This window comes from Malaya genurostris, chromosome 1 (genome assembly GCF_030247185.1).
Source record: "Malaya genurostris strain Urasoe2022 chromosome 1, Malgen_1.1, whole genome shotgun sequence".
NCBI lineage: Eukaryota > Metazoa > Arthropoda > Insecta > Diptera > Culicidae > Malaya > Malaya genurostris.
The window spans coordinates 101,033,081-101,054,095 of record NC_080570.1 but is presented as its reverse complement, the minus strand read 5'-3'; the positions used below and the strand labels follow the sequence as shown (position 1 = coordinate 101,054,095).

The 21,015-nt window shown below is 36.3% G+C and overlaps 1 protein-coding gene across 2 annotated transcripts; it reads left to right on the top strand.

The window, feature by feature from the left end:
• Positions 1–484: 484 nt before the first annotated feature.
• LOC131425251 (methenyltetrahydrofolate synthase domain-containing protein) lies at positions 485–16,636 on the top strand. 2 transcript variants are annotated; one of them, XM_058586987.1, is made up of 6 exons: positions 485–720; positions 875–976; positions 1,301–1,468; positions 11,276–11,482; positions 11,691–12,057; positions 12,123–16,636. In XM_058586987.1, the coding sequence occupies exons 2-6, from the start codon at positions 910–912 to the stop codon at positions 12,946–12,948; spliced, it is 1,635 nt and encodes a 544-aa protein (XP_058442970.1). In that variant the 5' UTR covers positions 485–720; positions 875–909; the 3' UTR covers positions 12,949–16,636. The 2 variants fall into 2 exon arrangements, with proteins under 2 accessions (XP_058442970.1, XP_058442971.1); XM_058586988.1 differs by having other exon boundaries at positions 776–976.
• The last annotated feature ends 4,379 nt before the right edge of the window (positions 16,637–21,015 follow it).

Genomic DNA, 21,015 nt, shown 5'->3' with positions numbered 1-21,015 from the left:
AGCAGCTGATCCAGGGAGCTAGATAATTTTCCGGTAGAGTTTTCCCTGGAGTAGCTTGAACATAATCAACAGCCGAGTCAATGTGCAAACTAGTGATGGGCAGAACCGTTCATTTAAAAAAACCGTTCAGCCACTGTAGCACTGAATGCCAAACAGGTTACAACTTGACAGGACCATTGTAAGGACTAATGTAGTCATGGGCAAAACCGTTCATTTTGAAAGAACCGTTCAGAACTAAACAGTTAAATCAAAAGAACTAGTTCTTTCGTTCTTTCGCTAGTGAGTGAAATTGTACTCAATTTAGATTATAATTGAACGAACGTGTATAGTACACCAAATATTTGTTATTTTTTTGAAGTAGTGTGCACCATTGTCTTTTATCCTTTTCTGTCCGTCGTATATGAATTGAAGTGCCATTTCATTTTAAAACTATTTCATCTAACCTTTTGTGTAACTATAGACCTTGCCGGAGCGGAAGTGACGCCTATCTGTTTGCGTTCGAGATTTGATAGAAGCCGAAGTGAGATTATTTGACTTCGTCGCTCGTAGCAAGTAGCAGTCCGCGAAAAGTTTTAACGAGTGGAAGGAGGGCAAGGTTTTTTCCTCACGAGTGTTGAGCTTTGTTGTAATATTCTGCGTTTTTCTTTTTTTGTTCCTGAAAATACAGATCATTTTTGCTGAGAACAAAGGTTAACTGTAAATCTTTTTCTTTGAACGAAGGTGAGCAATTACGATCTGAATTGATACGTGAATGATTTTTCTTCCATAAATCTAGTGAGGCAGGGGTAAATTTTGCGTAAACCGGATAGTTCTAGAGAACGCAAAGTTCTGCCGTAGTAGGCGCTGTTGCATTATTTTCTTCACTAATTTGCAGATTTGTGTGGTATATCAATTGAAAATTGGATCGAAATGGCGACTGAAAGCCAAAATGAGACACTGCCATCAACGGAACGTTCGGCCCCATTAGAAGATAAACGTGAGTATCAGTCATAATGAGTGCTAGATTTCTTTATCCTTATTCGGTATGCAGCGATGTGATCACTGGAACTAATTTGCGTGTTCTTGTTGGGCGAAATATGTTTTTTTAACAAATGAGTCGAAAACTGTAGCTTTATATAAAATTAGCGAGATTTATCAATAGTCAATTTTGGGAAAACATCGCCTTCGATGATGTCAGAAAGACATTTCGCAACAAGAAAAGAATTTCTCCCTCGCTGCTTCCACTGTCAAACCCGCTCTGCTACCACTTTTCCAGTCATTGCAACATAACCTAAATCTGTCTGATTGCTACCTATTTCAGCGAAAGAGGTTACCAAACGCACAATTCGCTTGGAAACATGGCAAAAGATCAAGGATCAAAAACTCTCACCTTTACGTCGTTTTACCGTGTTCAACAAAATTCCGAACTTTGCTGGGTCCGAGAAAGCCGCAGAATTGTTAGGTGAAACTGAGGAATTCAAGAAAGCTAGTGAGTATGAAGACTATAAGGAGTGATTGATTTATTATAATTTCTGAAGTGTAGGTTGAAAAACGTACAGTATTTAGAGAATGAAGCGCGATGCAGACGTCACCGTCACCGTCCATCAAGATTACTTGGATATTTTTTTTGTGTATTTGGAATTCCGGATGGATTCAGAAAACTGATTACTGGCTATATAAAAACCGCATAACTGCAGCGTAGTTTGTTCATTGGAGCTGTTAATCTATTGACAGTTTTTCATCTCTTTGTCAATATTTAACACTTGAAAGATTATCTGCAATTATTTAATTGACACGTTTTATCGTTTGATGATAATTTTACAATTTTAAGTTTGAGATAACCCTTCTGGTTATACAGCGCAATGTGTACCGACTATAAGTACTGCAAAATCGTGTTTGCCACCTGATTGTCTTATACAAAAAAAGAGCGCACAATAAAATCTTTTTATGCGAGTGATACTCGTCTGTAACACAAAATACCAAAATTAAATGTAAGCAAAGCCTTGGTATTACATTCCTTTAGTCGAATTTAATCTTCTGTTTCAAAAGACTTCGTAGCCGACTCATAAGTATACAGAACCATTGCATGGATGGTGCTATGATCCTATGATTCTAAAGTTATTTGTAACGTTGATATTAGAATCCGCAACATTCCGTACACTTTAGAGCTGATTGTGTGCGCATAGGATACATGTATAACTAGTGCTATACCCTACTGACACCAATCTTAGGTTGGTATTGAAAACAATGGTGTTGTTTGAGTCTGGATCATACGCGTTGATAGGATAAGAAGTAAACAAAAGTACGTTTGAAGCAATATCAGTTGCTTATCAGCTAATTTGTCTATTACTCGAGTAACGAATTGATAAGTGCAATCGACTTACAATACCAGTCATACTATTTTTTGTGTTTCCACATCGGTCCGTATCTGTTCATCTTCAGGCACTTAAATTGTGATGTTTATTTAAATCTTTTTTATTAAAATCACTAGCATCTACTTGTTGAGTCACTGCACTGGTTTTAAGCAGAGTTGCCTGGTTATTTTTTTCAAGTTGAAACTCTAAAATTTATCTGGATTTATCTGGGTCTACTACTATATATAAGGAAAGTTTTGCCGGGCTTCATTTTCAGTGAGCAAAAAAAAAACAAAGATCTCCCCACCTATCGTATAAAGGCCAAAACCGTAAAAATCTAGTGAAATCTGACAAATCTGGGAAAATTTTAAAATATGGCGAAAGATCTGGTTAGTTTGAGTATCTGGCGAAGCGAGAAAAATCTGGAATTTGCCAGACAAATTTGGCAACGCTGGTTATGAGTATTGTTTCTTGAAATCCTTCAAGTAATTTTTTCCTTAATGCAAAATATAATCCTTTTTTTTGGAACTGAAAAGCTACCATTTCCATCCAGCGAGAACTGAGGGACACTTTGTTCGCGACTTGTCTTAATAACAATCAAAATATTCCGATTCCATCAAAATATGGAATAGGGGTGATAACCAGCTGGTTTTCGTAGGTTACCAGCCATTTACAAGGATGACTCCCGCCCTGACCAAAAACTACGTAAGATGGAATTGTTTCATTGTCTCCTATACGTGAAACTCACAAGCCTCGCTTCACGTTCGATGGTAAAAAATCTCCGTACTGGGACATATTTTCTTTAATGTAATAATCACTAACGTGAGGGAGAAAAATGACCTTCTATGGCATGGTATACACTGAGCCTTGTTGAAATGCTTTTTTTATTCAATAGTAACATATTTGAAGGCACACTGCTTAAGCTCTTAGATGCCAAGGGCATTTTCTTATTTTAAATTATAACTAACTTAAAACTAGGGTATAATTCCGGTCGCAATGGTCGATTCTGGAAGATTAAGTCTGCAGCTGGCGATCGGCAATGGTCGGTGGATTAAATATGACATTAGTGTCCTCCAGATGACGATTATACGTTTCAATGGGTCCGCGGAAGGTTGTTGAAATGCTATTCATATATTTATCTTTTATATCTGAATACATTTGTTCTTTTAGTAAGACTTCAATTCAGTTCGCTGCTGGTCTAACTTGGCCAATACAAATTGAATTTGGGTGCGAACGCTAAGCTTCAGACTTTTGTAGAACGTATTTGCGTATTAGCTTCCAAAAATTATGAGATTGTTAAAAAAATTTTAAAAACTACCTCGTATCACTTTCGTATCAACAACGTAGGAATCACGGTGGAATTCCAATATTGACATTTCATCAGGCGGAAGAATACGACGAAGCGGCCGTTACAATTTGAAACGTAATGCTAAAATAAAAATTAAATTATTATATCGCTTCAAAAGTATGCATAAGCATTTGGATAATTTTTTCTCTTTATTTGTTGATTTCTCAACGATTATAGGTGAAAGATGTAAAAACAATTATGATTGAAAAGTAGAACCTTTGAATTATGACCTTGACAAAAATTTCGTTTTAGATATGACTTTATTATTTTTGAGAGAATTTTGTAACGAAAATGATAGTCGAAATAAAGAGCAACATGCTTTGTTTGCATTTGGGCTCTTCCGTCATTTTCTCATGTTAATCTAGATTTGAGCAGTACCGCTTTAGAGATTTAAAGTCCTTTTTATTAGCACACCAATTGCCACTGAATATATATGTTTTTTTTTAATATTACAATGATTTCGTTGAAATATTAACAGGGATCACTAAAGAGATAGTTTTCAAGATGTAGTACGGTTTGTAGCACTCTAGTAAATGCAAACTGTATCTTACATTATTCGTTCTGTCTGTATATGATTACTAACGTTAGGTTTGATTCTAGGAAAGTGAACAATGCGTGGGTGATACGCATTATTTTGTATGAGCAGCATGATGTGAAACCTTTTGATGAGATTCTTCATTTTTGCTTACGTCCGGAATGACTATACGACGAACGTATACTTTCGAACGAATAAATATTTAAATATCACTAAACGTCTTCAAATAAATTCTAAGCCATGATGAAATTACTCTCAATATTGTGATTAACAATTTGCGAAACGCTAGGATGTATGCCAGTTTAGTTTAGTACGAATGAACAGAGATGGCATTTCACCAGAGAGATACACGCTAGAGTCAGATTTTTGCCACACCGAGGATGAAAAAAACGAAGCACCGCACAAAGAGGAAAGCGCACTTCTCAGTGTCGAATAGACAGCATTTGAGTGTGTGCTTGTGGTTAAAGCCAGGGTTGCTGAAATTCGCCTCACGCAACTCATTAACGTTCATCGCCTGCGAACGATTCAAGAACGGAGACAGCAAAGCATGTAATGCCGGACGAGGCAAAAGCTATGCTCAATATGTGACTGCCTGAGCGACTCGCAAGAGAGAAGAGATCTTGCTTTTTCATGCTTGTTGCTATTCCGCCGTGAGCCATTCTCTACCATTTCAAGAGCAGGTATCATCAGGCACGAGTAGCGCTTACATTGAGTCAATTTTTGACTCACTGCGAGTCAAAATGCCAGCAATCATGAATGCAAGTGTACGAAAAAAATTGAAGACAAAAATTAGCGATGCGATGGAAGCAATTTTTTATTTTGCTTAGTTTAATTGTCTCGTAGATATTGCCCTGATAAAAACTGTGCGTTGAACATCACAAATTAGCTTGGAAAACTTTAAACGTAATATCATTACTTATTATTGGAAGATGGCGAAACGATTGAGTTGGATAAAAATTAAACTGATAAATAAAACTGATAGTCCACTTCAAAACGTCGTTTAAAATCGTATACTAATGTACATATAATGTACTTCCTACTGCAATAAAACTAATGAAACAGTTGATTCAGATTTCACCGAATACTATTCTCACGTTCGTACTCCGTGCTGTTGAAATTTTGCGGCAAGTAATGGCAGATAGATTTTAAAAAAGCTGGAGTTGAATCACCTGAGGGCAATCACTTTTGTAAAGTGAAAATTTTGCAGTTTATATGGCTTATATAAGAAATAAAATAAAAGGAATTATTTTCCACATATAACTGTAGCAACACTTTTGATTCTCTTTCGGGTTGGTTTGATATTTATTTTATTTATGATTTTGAAAATGGACTGAAATATCTACAGTGATATTTTTTAAAATCACATATGATTATGAATGATCAAGTCCAATACGCAATATCAATATGCAATGCAAATAGAATGACAAAAATATATTCTGAATATTGATTATAGAGGCAAGTCTAATCTTTTAATTCCAGGGATGATTTATTTTCTCATGTTTTTATTATATTAAACACAATTTAACGCTTCTTCGCATAGATTTGATTTATAGAAGTAATAGGAGTGTAGGGTTTTCCACAACGTTTGAACCTACTGAGACACCATGTAACTGCTTGCTCTGCAAAAATCAAAGCAATTAAGAAGAATGGCTAACAAAGAAATAGTCATTACTAACTAAATACTCATTCAGCATCTTTTACCATACATCTACGCAAATTATCGATTAGAATAACTGTACTACGATCAGGAAATTAAGACTTTTAAATTGAGAATCACGGTTGTGGTTCCGGCCAACTGCCACAGGATGTCGAATGTCGAATGAAAATAAAATGTTCTACAATTGACTCACGAAGTGATCGGTTTAGCTTTTTTTTTAAAAAAGAACCTCCGCTAGAAGAAATTGAAAATTCAATTTCATAACATTTTACAATATTCATATTACAGAGGAAACGATTTCAATTTGAAAAATAACACAATCCGCGTGGTTTATCGATTTGTCAGATAGTGCGATTTAGAATTTTTGTTACTAATATCACACATTCAGTTTTGAAACTACTCATTGTATTATTTACCTTAAAACTGTGTTGAGCAAAAAAATTTTTACGTGAATACTTCAAAGATCACATACAAAGAGTCCAAATGAAATATAATTCTGTTATCACATAATCAGGAGATAGTAGGAGAATATAGGATCAAGAAAAAAAAAATGCATTTAATTCCACTTTATTTAACGTCACTAATGTCACGAGAGAGATAATTTTGTTGTGTTTGATTGTATGATACTTGATTTTTAGATATTTATTTCGTTATTGGAAACTGCGGAAGGTCTTCATTGCACGATTATCCATGGCACAGTTTCCAACAAGTAACTGTAGAGAGTTTGTTTGTTTTTGATAATAATAGAAATATCATTCTTCAGTAAAATCTTATGTTGGCCTCCAAATTAGTGCCTTATACAAAATTATAGAAGTTCTATTTCGGTTTTAGTTTCTATTATATTGTAGCTCTAACGCCCTGTATATTGAATGTGACGGAATTATTTGGTGTTTATGGTTCTTCTAGTATTTGTACGAACTGATAGTGTTTATCATCAAAGTTGGTCTCAACTTTTTTGGTAGTTGACTTGGTTCGACACAACTTGTCTCGAAGTCAATACAAATACTATTAGTTTATTATGAATGATTAACATGAAATTAAAAGCAATCATCACATATGTTTATAACTATTAAGGAAACGATCGTCGAATGGCTTTGTAATCGGTATATAAATAGTTTCACGATCATGAGAAACAATAATAATTGACAAAAACTTGGGACTCTTACCACAGACTAACAGACATGACAGTATGAGTAAATTCTTATAAAAAATAATTTTTCGTGATGCACTAGTTCCACCTATATTATACTGCGCGAACTATTTACTATCGGTACACCCCTTGTGTTATGTAAAAGTTAATTTACTAGTTGGTTCCCCCTCGTTTGTCAACACCGATCAGCTGCTTGCAGGGATGCCTGATTTCATCATAATATTTGGAAATGAATCGTCACAGTAAATTATTATATTACGTTAATAATATATTAAACTTTTTAGCGATGTTGGAAGGTAACCATTTATTTTTCTCAACATTGTTCATCTAGACTATTTTTTATTGTGTTGGTAATTTTCACCCGAAATTAAGTGGCGGCAGATCAGAAGCAAGTAAATATTGCCACTAAACGGGTTCGATTTTGTATTGCGTTGAAGGATGAGAGGTAGGCACAATTTTGTATATAGTTTTGGCAATATGTATTAAATCTGTATCCTGCATGAAATTCGCATACAAATGCAAATACATATCAATACATTACAGGTAATTCTGTATAAATGGCAACTCTGTTGGTAAATGAAAAAAATAAACACAGTCTAGATGACAGACAGGATGTTTTTGATAGGGTAACGTGGCGCCATCATGACACATGTGAGTACTGTCCCAAATAAAGGAATATTCGAAATGACAGTTTAAATGATTGAAGAATCTAATTTGAGTGTCCTGTCTGTTAGTCTGTGCTCTTACTTCTCAGGCATAATAAACAACCCTACATTCGACCGAATGAAAAATACCAATTTGGCATTTCGAATGAGGTATAATTTGTTTGGAAAAGTCGAACTCGATCGAAACACAAAATGAATTTATTATAGAACTACGGAATAGGAGTGAAAGTAACATATTTACGACACACAAAAACGCTCCATTAATAACCCTTTACAGTTTGATGATTATTCAATAACATATTCTGGCAGGTATCAAAGTTGTCCCTAATGCTACAAATCACGATTGAAGTATAGCAAACACCGAAGAAATGTGCAGTGAAGACAATTCAAAAAGATTCGGCATCTTTCTTATAAGCTTTATACAGGAATAAAATTTTATCCTGGACGGTCATTCAGTTGTACCGCCATACGTCGCAGAGAACGAATCACCGTGAGTAGAAAATTCGACTCAACGCGAGTCATCAGCACCACCGAATAGCTTTCTACCTAAATGCTTCGAAACGAACTCACTGCGAGCGAACAGAGTGCATATATGATGCTTGCTTGCTTTGCCAAGCGGTTCAATTCTCTGAGTGGAAGGAAAGAATGAATAAAGCAGACACGGAATATATACAAACTGCTCGCCGCACGGGTAGAGCATCGCCGGTGAAGAGAATAGTTCACGAGTAATGTTTCATTGATAGGATCAGCAACCTTGGTTAAAGCAGCTGACGCGAGTGAAACACATTCTCTTCGCATGAATCGCTCACACGCGCTCTCGTCTAAATACACCCAAGTGACCACTGGCGCGTGATGGAGAGCGAACACTTCTGTGAACTTCAATTAATAGATAGTAGATCTGGTCTTGCTATGAAAAATTTGCAAGGAAACCCGAAAATTTTACGATAAATTGTTTTATTTTGCTGATTTTGCGTGTCCACGCCTTATCTACGAAAACCATACAGCAGAGTGCTCACCGGCGTGTACACCTCTGTGAAAGTATCTGCATCCACCTCAGAGAATTTATTAGCTAATGCTCTAGCACTTTGGTGCGATTCAGTGGAAGAGGTAAAAGGAAATAAACAAACGCACTCATGATGCGTGTACACTTTACACAACAGTGGTGTATAAATGTGAAAGAGAAGAGCTCTCGTTGAAGTTGTCAGTGCGAGGGGAGAAATTTTGCTTGCTCTTCGTCACACAGAGGAGATAGACATCTCTGCGAATGAAACCATTCTCGTTTACAGACGAAATGCAGTCGATCCTTTTTTACACAGGAATCGCGTTCATTTTGCATTCGTTCAAAAGTATGTGTTCGTCGAATAGTCGATACGGACGTAAGCAAGCATGATGATATAAAATCAGCGAAAAAAACAAGTCAAATAACAAATAATATCAAACATTTTCCATTACAACTTAAGTCTGTACCAGAACTGATGGTTTAAAGTTGGATTGACGCTGTTTTTATGCATGCAAGATGTTTGAAAGTGTGATTGATTCGAACGTAAACGGCAATATGAATTTGACAACATATCGCATACGACAATAAGTGTCAGAAACATTACTACAGTACTGATTGAAATAATTGCAACGATATTTTTTTAGTCTGGTTTTTGGGTGTTCGAATTCCGTATGTTCTTGAATAACGTCTTTTAATTAAAATGAATAAAATACATGGTCGTTTCTAATTTGTTGGTTACTATCTACTTCTGTTGTCAATTTCAAAGAATATAGATTTTTAGCAGCTTTATAGAATAGCAGTGTTATGTTAAAAGATTTCTTATGCCAGCAAAGTTGTGAAGATATCTTGTGCAATTGTTTTAGATTTTTTTTATTCTTTTACGATGTATTCTAATATTTGGAATTTGTCAAAAAAATTTTTGCGCCTTGCACTGTTCCAGAAATATGGGTCGTTATTCACTCGACCCGGTTGATATCTTCTTACGGCCAAGTTCCTGTGGTTAACCTCACCACAAAATATTTAATTCTTCTGCGGAAAAGGTATACAGTTCATCGCACACCTGGCATGCCAAAAATAAAACTTGGGATAGGAATCTAGTAAATTTTCGAAGTTACCCGTTTTTTTTTGTCTTAGAAATGCATGAAACGTCAAGATCTGGTGTTATTCCGAATTTTTCTTAAGTCAACTCTCTGGCACTTAGAAAACTTTCGATTTAAAAAAAAAACAATGTATTTTTATTACACCAGATCTGGACGTTTCGTACATTTCCAAGACATTTGGCATAAAAAAAATGTTTGATTTCGGAAATCTCAAAATTTTTCTAAGTCAAGTTCATTTTCCTCGACAAATTTTTTGAGATTATACCAGATCTTGACGTTTCATGCATTTCTAAGGTATTTGACATAAAAAATGTGTTTAGTTTTGCGTTTTTTACGCGGATTTTCGAAGTTACGCGGTTTTCCGAGGATTTCCGAAGTTACGCGATTTTTTTGTACGGTTTTGTACGCGGTAAAAATATCTCAGTGTACTAAAGAATATTATGTTGTTTTATGCAGATAAGGAATTGAAATGAATTTTCCAATAAGGAATCTCAGTAAAACAGTGATTCGAAACAAATCAGTAGACGAGCAAAAGTTTGATTTTAGTAAAATAACTTCTCTGTGATGGAGAGGAACGCATAGTTGCCCGATCCCAATCTGATCTAAAAACTATTAAAACATATTAACAAGTATTCGATGCGGATAGTTTTTATGGTTTCGAATCAGCCTCCCGCCGGAGGATTTATTGGACGTATTGGACCATCGGATAAATTCCGTTGAACGTTTTACTTTTCTCTATACAAAGGTATTAGAATTGCTAGAAAAACGGACTTTCGAGTGGAGCCTCGGATACCCATATTGTTCTATACTATTTGACTCAGTTTGACAAGATCGGAAATGTCTGTGTGTGTAATTGCGCTCATTTTTCTCGGATATGGCTGAACCGATTTCAACAAGCTTAGGCTTTTAAAGCCATTATTGAATTGTGGGTTAAGTTTGAAGATCAAATGACTGACACTCCTGGTTCCGGAGATATAATGGTTAAGGTGACACAACCGACAAAACTCCGATTTTAACAAATCTAAGCTACTATCGAATTATAGAATTATCACTTCTGATTCAGGACATATAATGGTAAGTGACATAAACGAATAACCGCTCATTTTTCATCGGCTGAATTTTCTCTAAGATGATTCAACAAATTTCGATAAACTTAGGCTTAATTGAAAGCTAACAATGTCAATCAAGTTTGGAAGGGTAATAGCAAACATTTCCGTTTCGAGAGATGGAATGTTATATGTGACGTAGGCGACAAATCCCAGTGTTTTTCAATACAGCAAAATTTACAAATTTTTTATTGAGTCTTTTTAAATTATCGCACAACTAGGTGGATTAGGGAAGGTTATTTTTTCTTACAGACGTACAATAAAACGTAAACGTAATTTTGAGATTTTACAACAAGCGCTTTCAATTTAAATTTTTGATTTTTCAAAGATACAAATACAAAATTTCATCAACCTAGTCATTCATGTTGTATACATCTCTAGATTCCATCAAAGTGAACATTGACATGGCCCAGGAACCAATCAAGCTGGAAGTGATCAAAGCCCACAAAACGTTGTTTGTGCCACCGGCTCAGAAATCACCGAACGTGTATGCAAAAATCAAAAATTGCGACCCAGATGTACTCGATCTGGCCGTGCAAAAGAAGATCATTAAACTGCAAGGCGCTGAGGACACGTTTGAAGAGATTGGTGAGTAACGTATTCATTCGAAGATGTTTTGCTTTCTCAGATAAGACGGCAAGAATTGGCAACACATTGCGAAAATTATGTACACAAACAAGTTAAAGCGTGAACTTGATTGCCATGGGAGGTCATCAAAACTGATAGCGCAGCTACCCGTGTCGTACAAATGTGGTTGACGAAATGTTATTGTTTGTTTCACCTCTTCCGTTACCAGGTATCAACGGCGTCGAGAAGTTGGACATGATTGTGGTGGGATCATGTGCAGTTGACCGACGAGGTCATCGAATCGGCAAGGGTAATGGATATGTCGATCTGGATGTCGGTATTCTAACTTACCTGGGCGTAATCACAAAGGACACAGTGATCGTGACCACAGTGCACGATGTACAACTGTATGACACTCTGCCAGATAACCTGTTCCAGAGCTATGATCTCCCTCTGGATCTGATCGTAACCCCAACCGAAGTGATTCGTATTAATAAACGACTTTCTCGGCCTACCGGAATTGAGTGGAATCTTCTGTCCTCGAGGAGATTAGAGATCGTCCCAGTTCTTAAAAGTATCAAAGAACGCGAAGAAAAGTAAGTTTCTATTATTCGTAGAAAATATGCCATTACAAGAGCTTGTTCTTTTCTACTTTCCGTAGGTCTGGTAAGGTGATTGAGCTGAAGTCGGAAGACACCGACGTTGAAAGTTACCAGCAGAAAGCTCGTCAGAGACGATCTTTCCGACGAACTCAGTCTGGTACCCGGCGACGCCGTCGATCGGACCGAAGGGTCAGTGAAAAGCATCAAAATGGCACCGCTGAAAGCCACGAAGATGGAGAACACAATGAGAAAACCGATGGCGAAGGAGAAGATGGCAAGACAAAACAACGGCCCATTCGAAAGCCCCGAAATTCGAGACGCGGGCCGCGAAGGTCGGGTAAGGAGACAGGTGAATCCGGAGCGGAAAAGTCTGAAGGGGAGGACAACGACAAAAGGGATGGCCAAGATGGAGATAGGAAGAAAGGCGATCGTCGCAATCAGCGTGGTCGTCGTCGACCAAATCCCAAAGGAGACAGAAAATATGGTAGAACAGAGCGGGATTTGTGCATCCGGGTGACGAATATCAGCCGTTCGATGAGGATCAAAGATTTGAAGCAGGAACTGCGTACTCGAGATTGTAATCCTATTTTCATAACCTGGAACGGATTCTATGGCAAATGCTATTTGCATTTCCAAAAGAAATCAGAACAAAATGATGACGAGCAGGGTGCCGAATTGTTGAAACAATTGGAAAATTTGACACTTACTGTGACGCCGCGGGAAAAGGATGGAGAACCGACGGCCGAGCCCAAGCAAGTCACACTATCATGCGAAATTATGAAACGGAAAGAAGGAGGCGGTGGTGATGTTACCAACACTACGACCACTAACGGAACAGTTCTGGAAGGTAGTCGAATTGAGACAACTGACGTGACTTCTGTCTAATAGACATAGAAGCCTCGACAGACACTATTCCAGAAATGAAGTTAGTGCGAACAGAGTGCAAAATATCGGACATACCGATTTCCGGTGATATTGTGAACCGGAAGCGGCCTTCGTCGTAACCAGCGTGTCGTCCAATCTCTTTGTTAGTTTTCCTCACATCCACGTTGTTTCGAGATTGTTTTTACTAATGGAAGGAGGAGGAAATGCAGGCCGCCACAATCGTTGCAGTCGTAAACGCTAAAATGCATGAGGATTCGTTTTGATGGTATTCGTTTGAAGGTACTCTCATCACTGTGCTTCCCCGAACAAATTTGATTTTTGGACATGATTTGTGGTACGCCCTTATAGTGGATACACAGAACTCAACCATTCGCGCTTGTTGCGAGGTTTTGCTGGACTTTTACTTTGCAACCAAAACGAAAAAGCGCCATCTTTTTCCTAAAAAGGTAAATCGAACAAAGATGCTATTTTGTTACTAACCCAAGAGCACACGTATCCTTCGAAGATTATTTATGATCATGTTGTACTAATAAGCCTTCCCTTCCAATATCTCAAACACATACACACATACATGCAAAGCAAACATTCTCCGCAAAGAGAAACGCGAAGCCGCCGAGGAGCGCGCGAGAGATCCGAATTTTGCCACCTTGTGTCGAAAACAAATCGATAATTTTTAGATGAAACGAAGCGAAGCAGAAACAAATACAAACCCGATTGTGTATAATACTGAAATGTGCACTAGAAGCCGAGATTTTTTACTAGTGGAAAATAAGCAATTCTTTTTCCTGCTAAACGGACAAGTGAGACGAATTATTGAACTATCGTGCTAGCCACTTAAATACAACAGCAAAATCAACCACTCAACTTTACCATTACTCTGTTAAAAGGACAATTTTTGAATGAATTACTATTTAAACATATACATATATTCAAGCCACTGCTGGTATATAGGAACAACCAATTTTGAAGCAATGAACATTTTTCAGGTTAAAGAATATGCATTGGAAGAACGAAATACTTAACCATCTAATTGTGCATAGAAACGAAAGAGATTCGGAACTGCACATGCCTGTTTATAACAATATAATATTCATGTTGATTGAAAAAGAACATTTTCTTCTTTGCAATTGAACAAGACATGGAAACTCAAAAACGTTAGGCAATAAAAAACGTTGAAGCGTGAGCAAAGTGACGCAAAGTAGCGTTTTTGTACTCAAGAACCAGATTTTTTAGTTATATTATTATAAGGATTAGTTCAGTTTTGACCGCGTGAACTACAAATAGACAAAGTAATTTATCTTGCAGTCACCAGTTGAAAATATACATGTTTGTTAAAGGAAAACTAAGCGGACACTTATTCCGCGGATGTATATCGTGAGCCACGTTTTCAGATAGAAGAATTGCAAAAGCGCAACGAATGTAAGAAGCTCTGGTAATTGTGAAAGGAAATGAATTTTTACAAACATGGAAACTTCCTGTACCGCACTAAGGTAGCTTGTTTGTCAGAAGATATAAAAGAGCGTTATGAAATTGAAGCAAATAATAAACGCTTAAAACAAATCTAATGAATATGATTGAAAGTTATGTAAGAAATTTGAAGCTGATCAAGGTGAAATTAGTCATTGTGTCCCATGCTGAATAAAACCTTTGCTTATCCTTGATCATGCTATGTAGGTTCTAGGATTAAAAAAACGAAGGAAATGATCAGTGATGATTTATGGTTCGATCGTTAGTTTGCTGGAGAGTTTACTGCGTATTAACAACTTGGTTTTCTACTAATTTGCCTCTTTACGGAAGTAAATTATACTTTACCTATTGATGTGAGCTGAGGCACGGGATGAGTGACTGACAGTTGCACGAAATTCTTCGCCTAGTTTTGAGTCAGTTTATAATATCTTTAGACCTGTCTGATTTATCAGTAAAGCTTTTTTTAAAGATGTTTCGAATCCCAGTAACGATTACTAATCATTCTAATAGTTATGAAAAAAACATACGTATACCATTTGGTGCATCGATTGTCATTTTATAGTTATCTTATTTTGTCGATTTTCTAGAATCGATATAACATCATCACGTGGCTGGAAATCAAGAATTTCAGATTAATAAATATCAGCCGGTTTGAGAATCAGTTTTTCAAACAGTTTACTTTCCATTTTGTAAACTTTCGATAGAACAATAACAAAATTTGATCTGCGATTTTCGCAACAGAACAAAGTGCTAGGGTAAGATTGTGGAATTCAACAAAAAATCAAACATAAGCAACTCAAAAGCGGTAATCAGAGTGTAAGGTTAATAGGATTGCGCAAAGCACTCACTGAATAATGAATGACGGGACAAATGCTAGCGAACAAGTATATACAATAAGCAAGCAAAAATAAAAGTACACGAAAAAACGAAACGTAGGTTTAAAGTCTTATATAATACATCTAAAACAAAACAAGTAAAGTAAATGACCGGGTGACCAGAAGGGAAGCTTTTCGATTCGATCTAAGAGTTTATAAATCAAATCAATAGTTAATCGTTGATTTCGTGAAAGCTTTCCTTCCTTTTGAATTCCCGAGGTATAAAAGTAAGATTTACTGGATGTTTACGTTTTCTTTTAACAAAATACTAACCAATCACTAAAAAAACGTTACATTCACCCTTATTCTGAATAACGTCGTATCGTTTTTTCCCTCGTATTTCATTTGTATTCCCCACAACGCTAGCAAAATCAAAGGTAGCTATGATTCGATCGAACCACATTCGATCGAAAAATCAATACGTCGTTATTCAGAATAAGGGCGATTCACTATTTAGGCTACCGTTGTTTTCATCCCTCCACCTGTTCCGCACTATACTAATAACCAAAGCAAACTGCTTCAAAAATTAACTTGTGCTGGCGGTTTTTAGAAAGTTTTGCAATATACTGCCCATAGTCGCATGATGATCAAACCATACGTGGGATTGTAGTGCCGATTGTGGGAAAAATATTAAAAAAAAAATCATATTGTATCTAAATCCAGATCACTTATTTTATTTAGACGTTTACCACAAGCTCCAAAGCAAGTAAAAAGAAACATTTAGTCTTTAGTACATTCTGGTGCAAGCGCATGCAGCAGCAAGAAGAAAATATGCAAATGAATATTATTACGCGAACAAGAGAAACGAAAATTAGGCCGTAAAAAAGAAAGGTTATAAGAAAATGCTGAAAGTGTGAAATCGAAACATTAGAAAACATCTCCAATTGTTTACCTTAAAAGAAACAGTTTACAGACAGGAAAAAGAATTAAAGTAAAAAATTCAATCCAGGAGATAAAGTAGATCAATGATTGACAGAAGATTCAATAGTTGCACATTCTTTAAGGGCTTGAAGCTTTGACGAAACTAATATGGAAGGGAAAAGGATAGATGCGGGAAGCTCTTGCAATATAGAGTATATCAGCAAATGGAAAACGAAAACACAACAATACAACGCCCAGGGATTTCATAAAATCGAGAAAGCAGTAAGCAAACCTATGTAAGGATGAACCAAAAACTAATAGCAAGACAGCTAAACTCTCAAAATTGCAGAACAAACAACTGCAAAACATTAACACAAAATCCGTTTGATAACGGAATATTAGCAAAACCACAAGATCAATATTTGTACGAAAATGAACAATGAAAAAAAAACTTTTTGAATAAAATATTTTACGCCTAAAACAAACGATAAGATGTTTTTTGCTTTATCCGAAATTGATTAATAGTTTTACAGAGTTGATTACACTCGCTGTGCCTAACATTTCTGAATCTAATAATTCAATAAACCTCATTAACCCTCTATGCGATCGCTGACTTAAAGGCTTCTACCATAAATCAAATAAACATAGATTTCCCACTGTACGGTGACACTAACAGCACCTCTAGTAAGAAACGGGTGTACTTTTATCCATTAGCTACTGTGGTTGTGTTAAATGCGCAGGCAAATTTATGCATGCATTTTAGGAGCATTTACGCACCCATTCTCCACCAGACGGCGCTTTTGGTGTCACGGGTAGCTCAATTACATTACTGTTACACTGGGAAATCTATGTTTATTTGATTTATGCTTCTACCTTTTCTGGCACTAGCGGTTCAAATTGGAAAGACTTGGATTCGGTTCGAACATTCGTCGGCTGCAATTATACCTTATGCATCGTCCGGAATTCCGCAGGGCAGCCATCTCGGGCCTTTAATATTCTTACTGTACTTCAACAACGTCAACTTTTCTCTGAAGGTCCCTCTCTTAACGTTTGCTGATGACGTTATGATCTATTATTAAATCCACAGCCCGGAAGGTGCAGACAGGACGACTTGCGTTAAACATCTTTGTGTTCTTCTCGATAAGTAACTGACATTCAAACAACACATGAGCTATACACCCCGATTCTGCAACCCGACGGATTTGTGATACAAACGTAGATTCGTTCGAGTTCGAATTTTGCATTCTTTATTCCGTTCGACTTGTATAATTCGATCGAATCTCGTTCGAGAACACTTGAAATTTCGAACACTAACCATCAAAGCTGGAAACACTACGTACACGTTCTATATTATTTATATTCATTTCTTAGTAAACGAATCCGCCACACTTGTATAAACCAATTAGAACGATTCTAAACCGAAAAGAAGTACGCAAGTCGATCGAGTAATGTTCGAAAATTGAATAACTCGAACGAATGATATTCGAGTAAGAACTCGAACATTCGTTCGAGTTATTCAATTTTCGAACATTACTCGATCGACTTGCGTACGTATTACTTCTGTTCGGTTTAGAATCGTTCTAATTTGTTTCTACAAGTGTGACGGGTACGTTTACTAAGAAATGAATAATATAAATAAAATAGAACGTGTAAGTAATGTTGACAGCTTTGATGGATAGTGTTCGAAATTTCAAGTGTTCCCGAACGAAAGTCGATCGAATCATACAATTCGAACGGAATAAAGAATGCAAAATTCGAACTCGAATGAAAGTGTAGATTCGTTCGTATCACAAATCCGTCGGATTGCAGAATCGGGGTGATTGTTTCTAAAGTTTTTCTCAACTTAGGATTTGTAATAAGGATGGTTAACCATTTTACAGACATATACAGCTTAAAAAGCTTTCTACTGTACACTACATTCGTTTGAAATCCTCGCTACCTAAACGCTACTCATAGAATCGAATCGATACAACACAGATTCATTTGCTTCGTTCTTCGGCGTTTACCGTGGAACAATCCTCACCAACTACCGAACTACGAAGGTCGCGTGTTACTTATCGGTCTCGATACACTTCAAGTTCGACGAGATTTGTTGCACGTGCTTTATTGATAGCAGATGTTTTGAATGACAAAATCGACTGTCCCGCTTTGCTCCGCGAAATTAATATAAACGGCCGACCTCGTACTCGTTGCAACAGTGCATTTCTTCGACTCCCTTTATGACGAAACAATTGTGCTGACAATGCTTTTATTAGTTTGCCGAGATCATTCAATCGCGTATCGTTATGATTTGGCTTCAATGTGTATTACAATAGTTCAAAGTAAGTGTATTTACTCTACATGTTCTACACCTACGAGTCACGAATATATGTATAAAAACTGGTCCCTCAACTTCACCATCGAAAAGTGACCAAGGAAAAGCTCCCTCAGAAGTTTCGTTCAATTATTTGTGTACCTAAGGAAGACTATCTAATGCCCCAGTTCGCTTGCCATTCGTAACCTGCTATACATGAACCTTTTTTTTATTATATTATAAAGTCAACTGGAGTTTTAATTCAATGACTGCCTTTTTTCAGTTTGGAACCTATCATTCACTTTTATGAGATCAGCTTAATAATTTGTGAAAACATGAATAGAACACGTGTTTAAACAATGTTTTTGCATTTCTCATATAGAATTGTTATGCAATCACTGAAAAACGACTTGAAAACCGAAGCCCGGAGGGCCTAGTGTCATATACCATTAGATTCAGCTCAATGAACTGAGTAAATGTCTGTAGGTGTGTGTGTATGTATGTGTGTATGTGACAAAAAATGTTACGCAATTTTTTCAGAGATGGCTGAATCGATTTTTACAAACTCTGATTCAAACGAAAGATCTTACGGTCCCCTAGGTTACTATTGAATTTGATCTCGATCCAACTTCCGGTTCCGGAATAGACACCAAAAATATGAAAGAATTAGTTACTTTTCTCAGAGATGCCTGAGTCGATTTTCACAAACTTAGACTCAAGCGAAAAGTTTTATGGTCCCATAGGTTGCTATTGAATTTCATCTTCATCAGACTTTCGGTTTCTTAACGGATTTTCACAAACTAAGATGCAAATAAAAGGTCTTGAAATTCTTCAAAAAGTCCCGAAAAAGTTGATCCGAAATTTTTTAAATTTCATTAGTAATTTTTCCACAAATGATGACGAAACGAGGTGCAAATTTTTATACAACTTGCTGGTAAATTTATATAATTGACAGATCTTGTTAGTTGGTGGATATATAAACCCACTTTGGGACTACTAGTCTCCAGTTTCCGCTTTCAGAATTATCGGTCAACCAAATAAATTCAAATGTTTTGTATAAAAAAAAGCATAATTCTAAAAACATTTTGTAATTCTTTCGTGGAAAAATATTGAGAAATAAGTCAGTGAGAGGTATTTTTGAGGACGCTTCTTAAAAATCATGATTTGCGGTGTCCACTCTATCTCAGCGTTGCTTCACGAAAAAAACCGCCGTTTTGAAGCTGTAAAACCTTCCCAATGTAACGAATATATAACAAAAAAGAAAACGTTGGGGTCTGGTTTTTTATATGTAGAAAGTGGTACAGTAGTTTTTGAATGACGATGGGCACAGACTTTCAAAACCTGCTTTCGAGAAAAACGCGTTTAAATTTTTTTTTATAAAATCAATGAAACAATTTATTACTCAAGGGAGCCCGTAGGGTCTAACATTTTCAAAAAATCATATTTTTTCTTTTAATTTTTTTATAATGAAACATTTGAAGAATGTTTTGTCAAGTTTTCAAGTCTATCGAAGCAGGAATCTTGGGCTTGTGCGCCAAGCTCTTACTTCTTCGCAGTTTGAGATAAGCAAAGATAAAGACCCATAACTTTGCCATAAGTTTTGTTCCGATAGGCTTGAAAATTTCACAGAATATTCTTAAAATGTTGTACTATACAAAATACAAAGAAACAAAATAAATGATTTTTCAAACGTGTTAGACCCTACCCGCCACTTACATCGATTTTCATAAATTTTGATTCAAATTAAAGCTCTCATTGTTTTAAAAAATACTGTGCAATTTCATCTAGATTCAACTTCCGGTTCCGAAATTATAATGCGATGAGTGTCAAAACTTTCAAACCGTCATACAAAATGACGATGCAAAATCGGTACGCATCAGTACGTGCTAGTATGGAAGACCATTGCCTTCGTGAACGAAGTACGCAGCGTGTTGTTTTTAATATCGTGTAGCGTTATATGTTACCGATGTTTGGTTTGGTTGATCACGATGCTGCGTTATCGGTACTGCGGTAGCCACTCTACGGCATTATGTCAGAAAGAATGAAATAATTTCAATGGACTGAAGTTTTGTTGAAAAGGCATGTATATGTATATGAAATTTCAGCAGCCGGTTTTGTAGTTTTATTGTCAATAAAACCAGTAAATAATATTTACATAAATGCTGTGAATACAAATGATAGTAATAATAAAAAATTAGAAAAAAACAATCACAAAGAATGTTTTATGATGCTATGTAAACAATAATACTCTCTATTTTACTTGAATTGCATTTACAGCAGTAACAGAAGCATTTACTGGTCGCAAAAACATTTTACGACTGTGATGGTATCCGTGACTGTGATGGATTGTCAGAATCTCCATCGGAACGTATCTATTTCTCATGAAATGTTAATGAGAAAGGCATCATTGCAGCACTAGGTGGATTAAAACAGGTATTGGATTTAGTGATTGATTAGTCATAGTTTTGTATTAGAGAAAAGCAAACCTTTCTCTATCCTCTCCAGTGGAAAAATCTTGTGAAAAATAAATTTAAACCACTTTTTTAACTTACAAAACTGCAATGTTTCTGA

What these genes read in the sequence shown, in the direction of transcription:
- LOC131425251 (XM_058586987.1), top strand. Translation starts at nt 910, where the DNA reads ATGGCGACTGAAAGCCAAAATGAGACACTGCCATCAACGGAACGTTCG. An exon ending in GGCCCCATTAGAAGATAAAC is followed by an intron (nt 977 to 1,300) that starts GTGAGTATCAGT and finishes TACCTATTTCAG; the next exon opens with CGAAAGAGGTTACCAAACGC. An exon ending in GGACACGTTTGAAGAGATTG is followed by an intron (nt 11,483 to 11,690) that starts GTGAGTAACGTA and finishes TTCCGTTACCAG; the next exon opens with GTATCAACGGCGTCGAGAAG.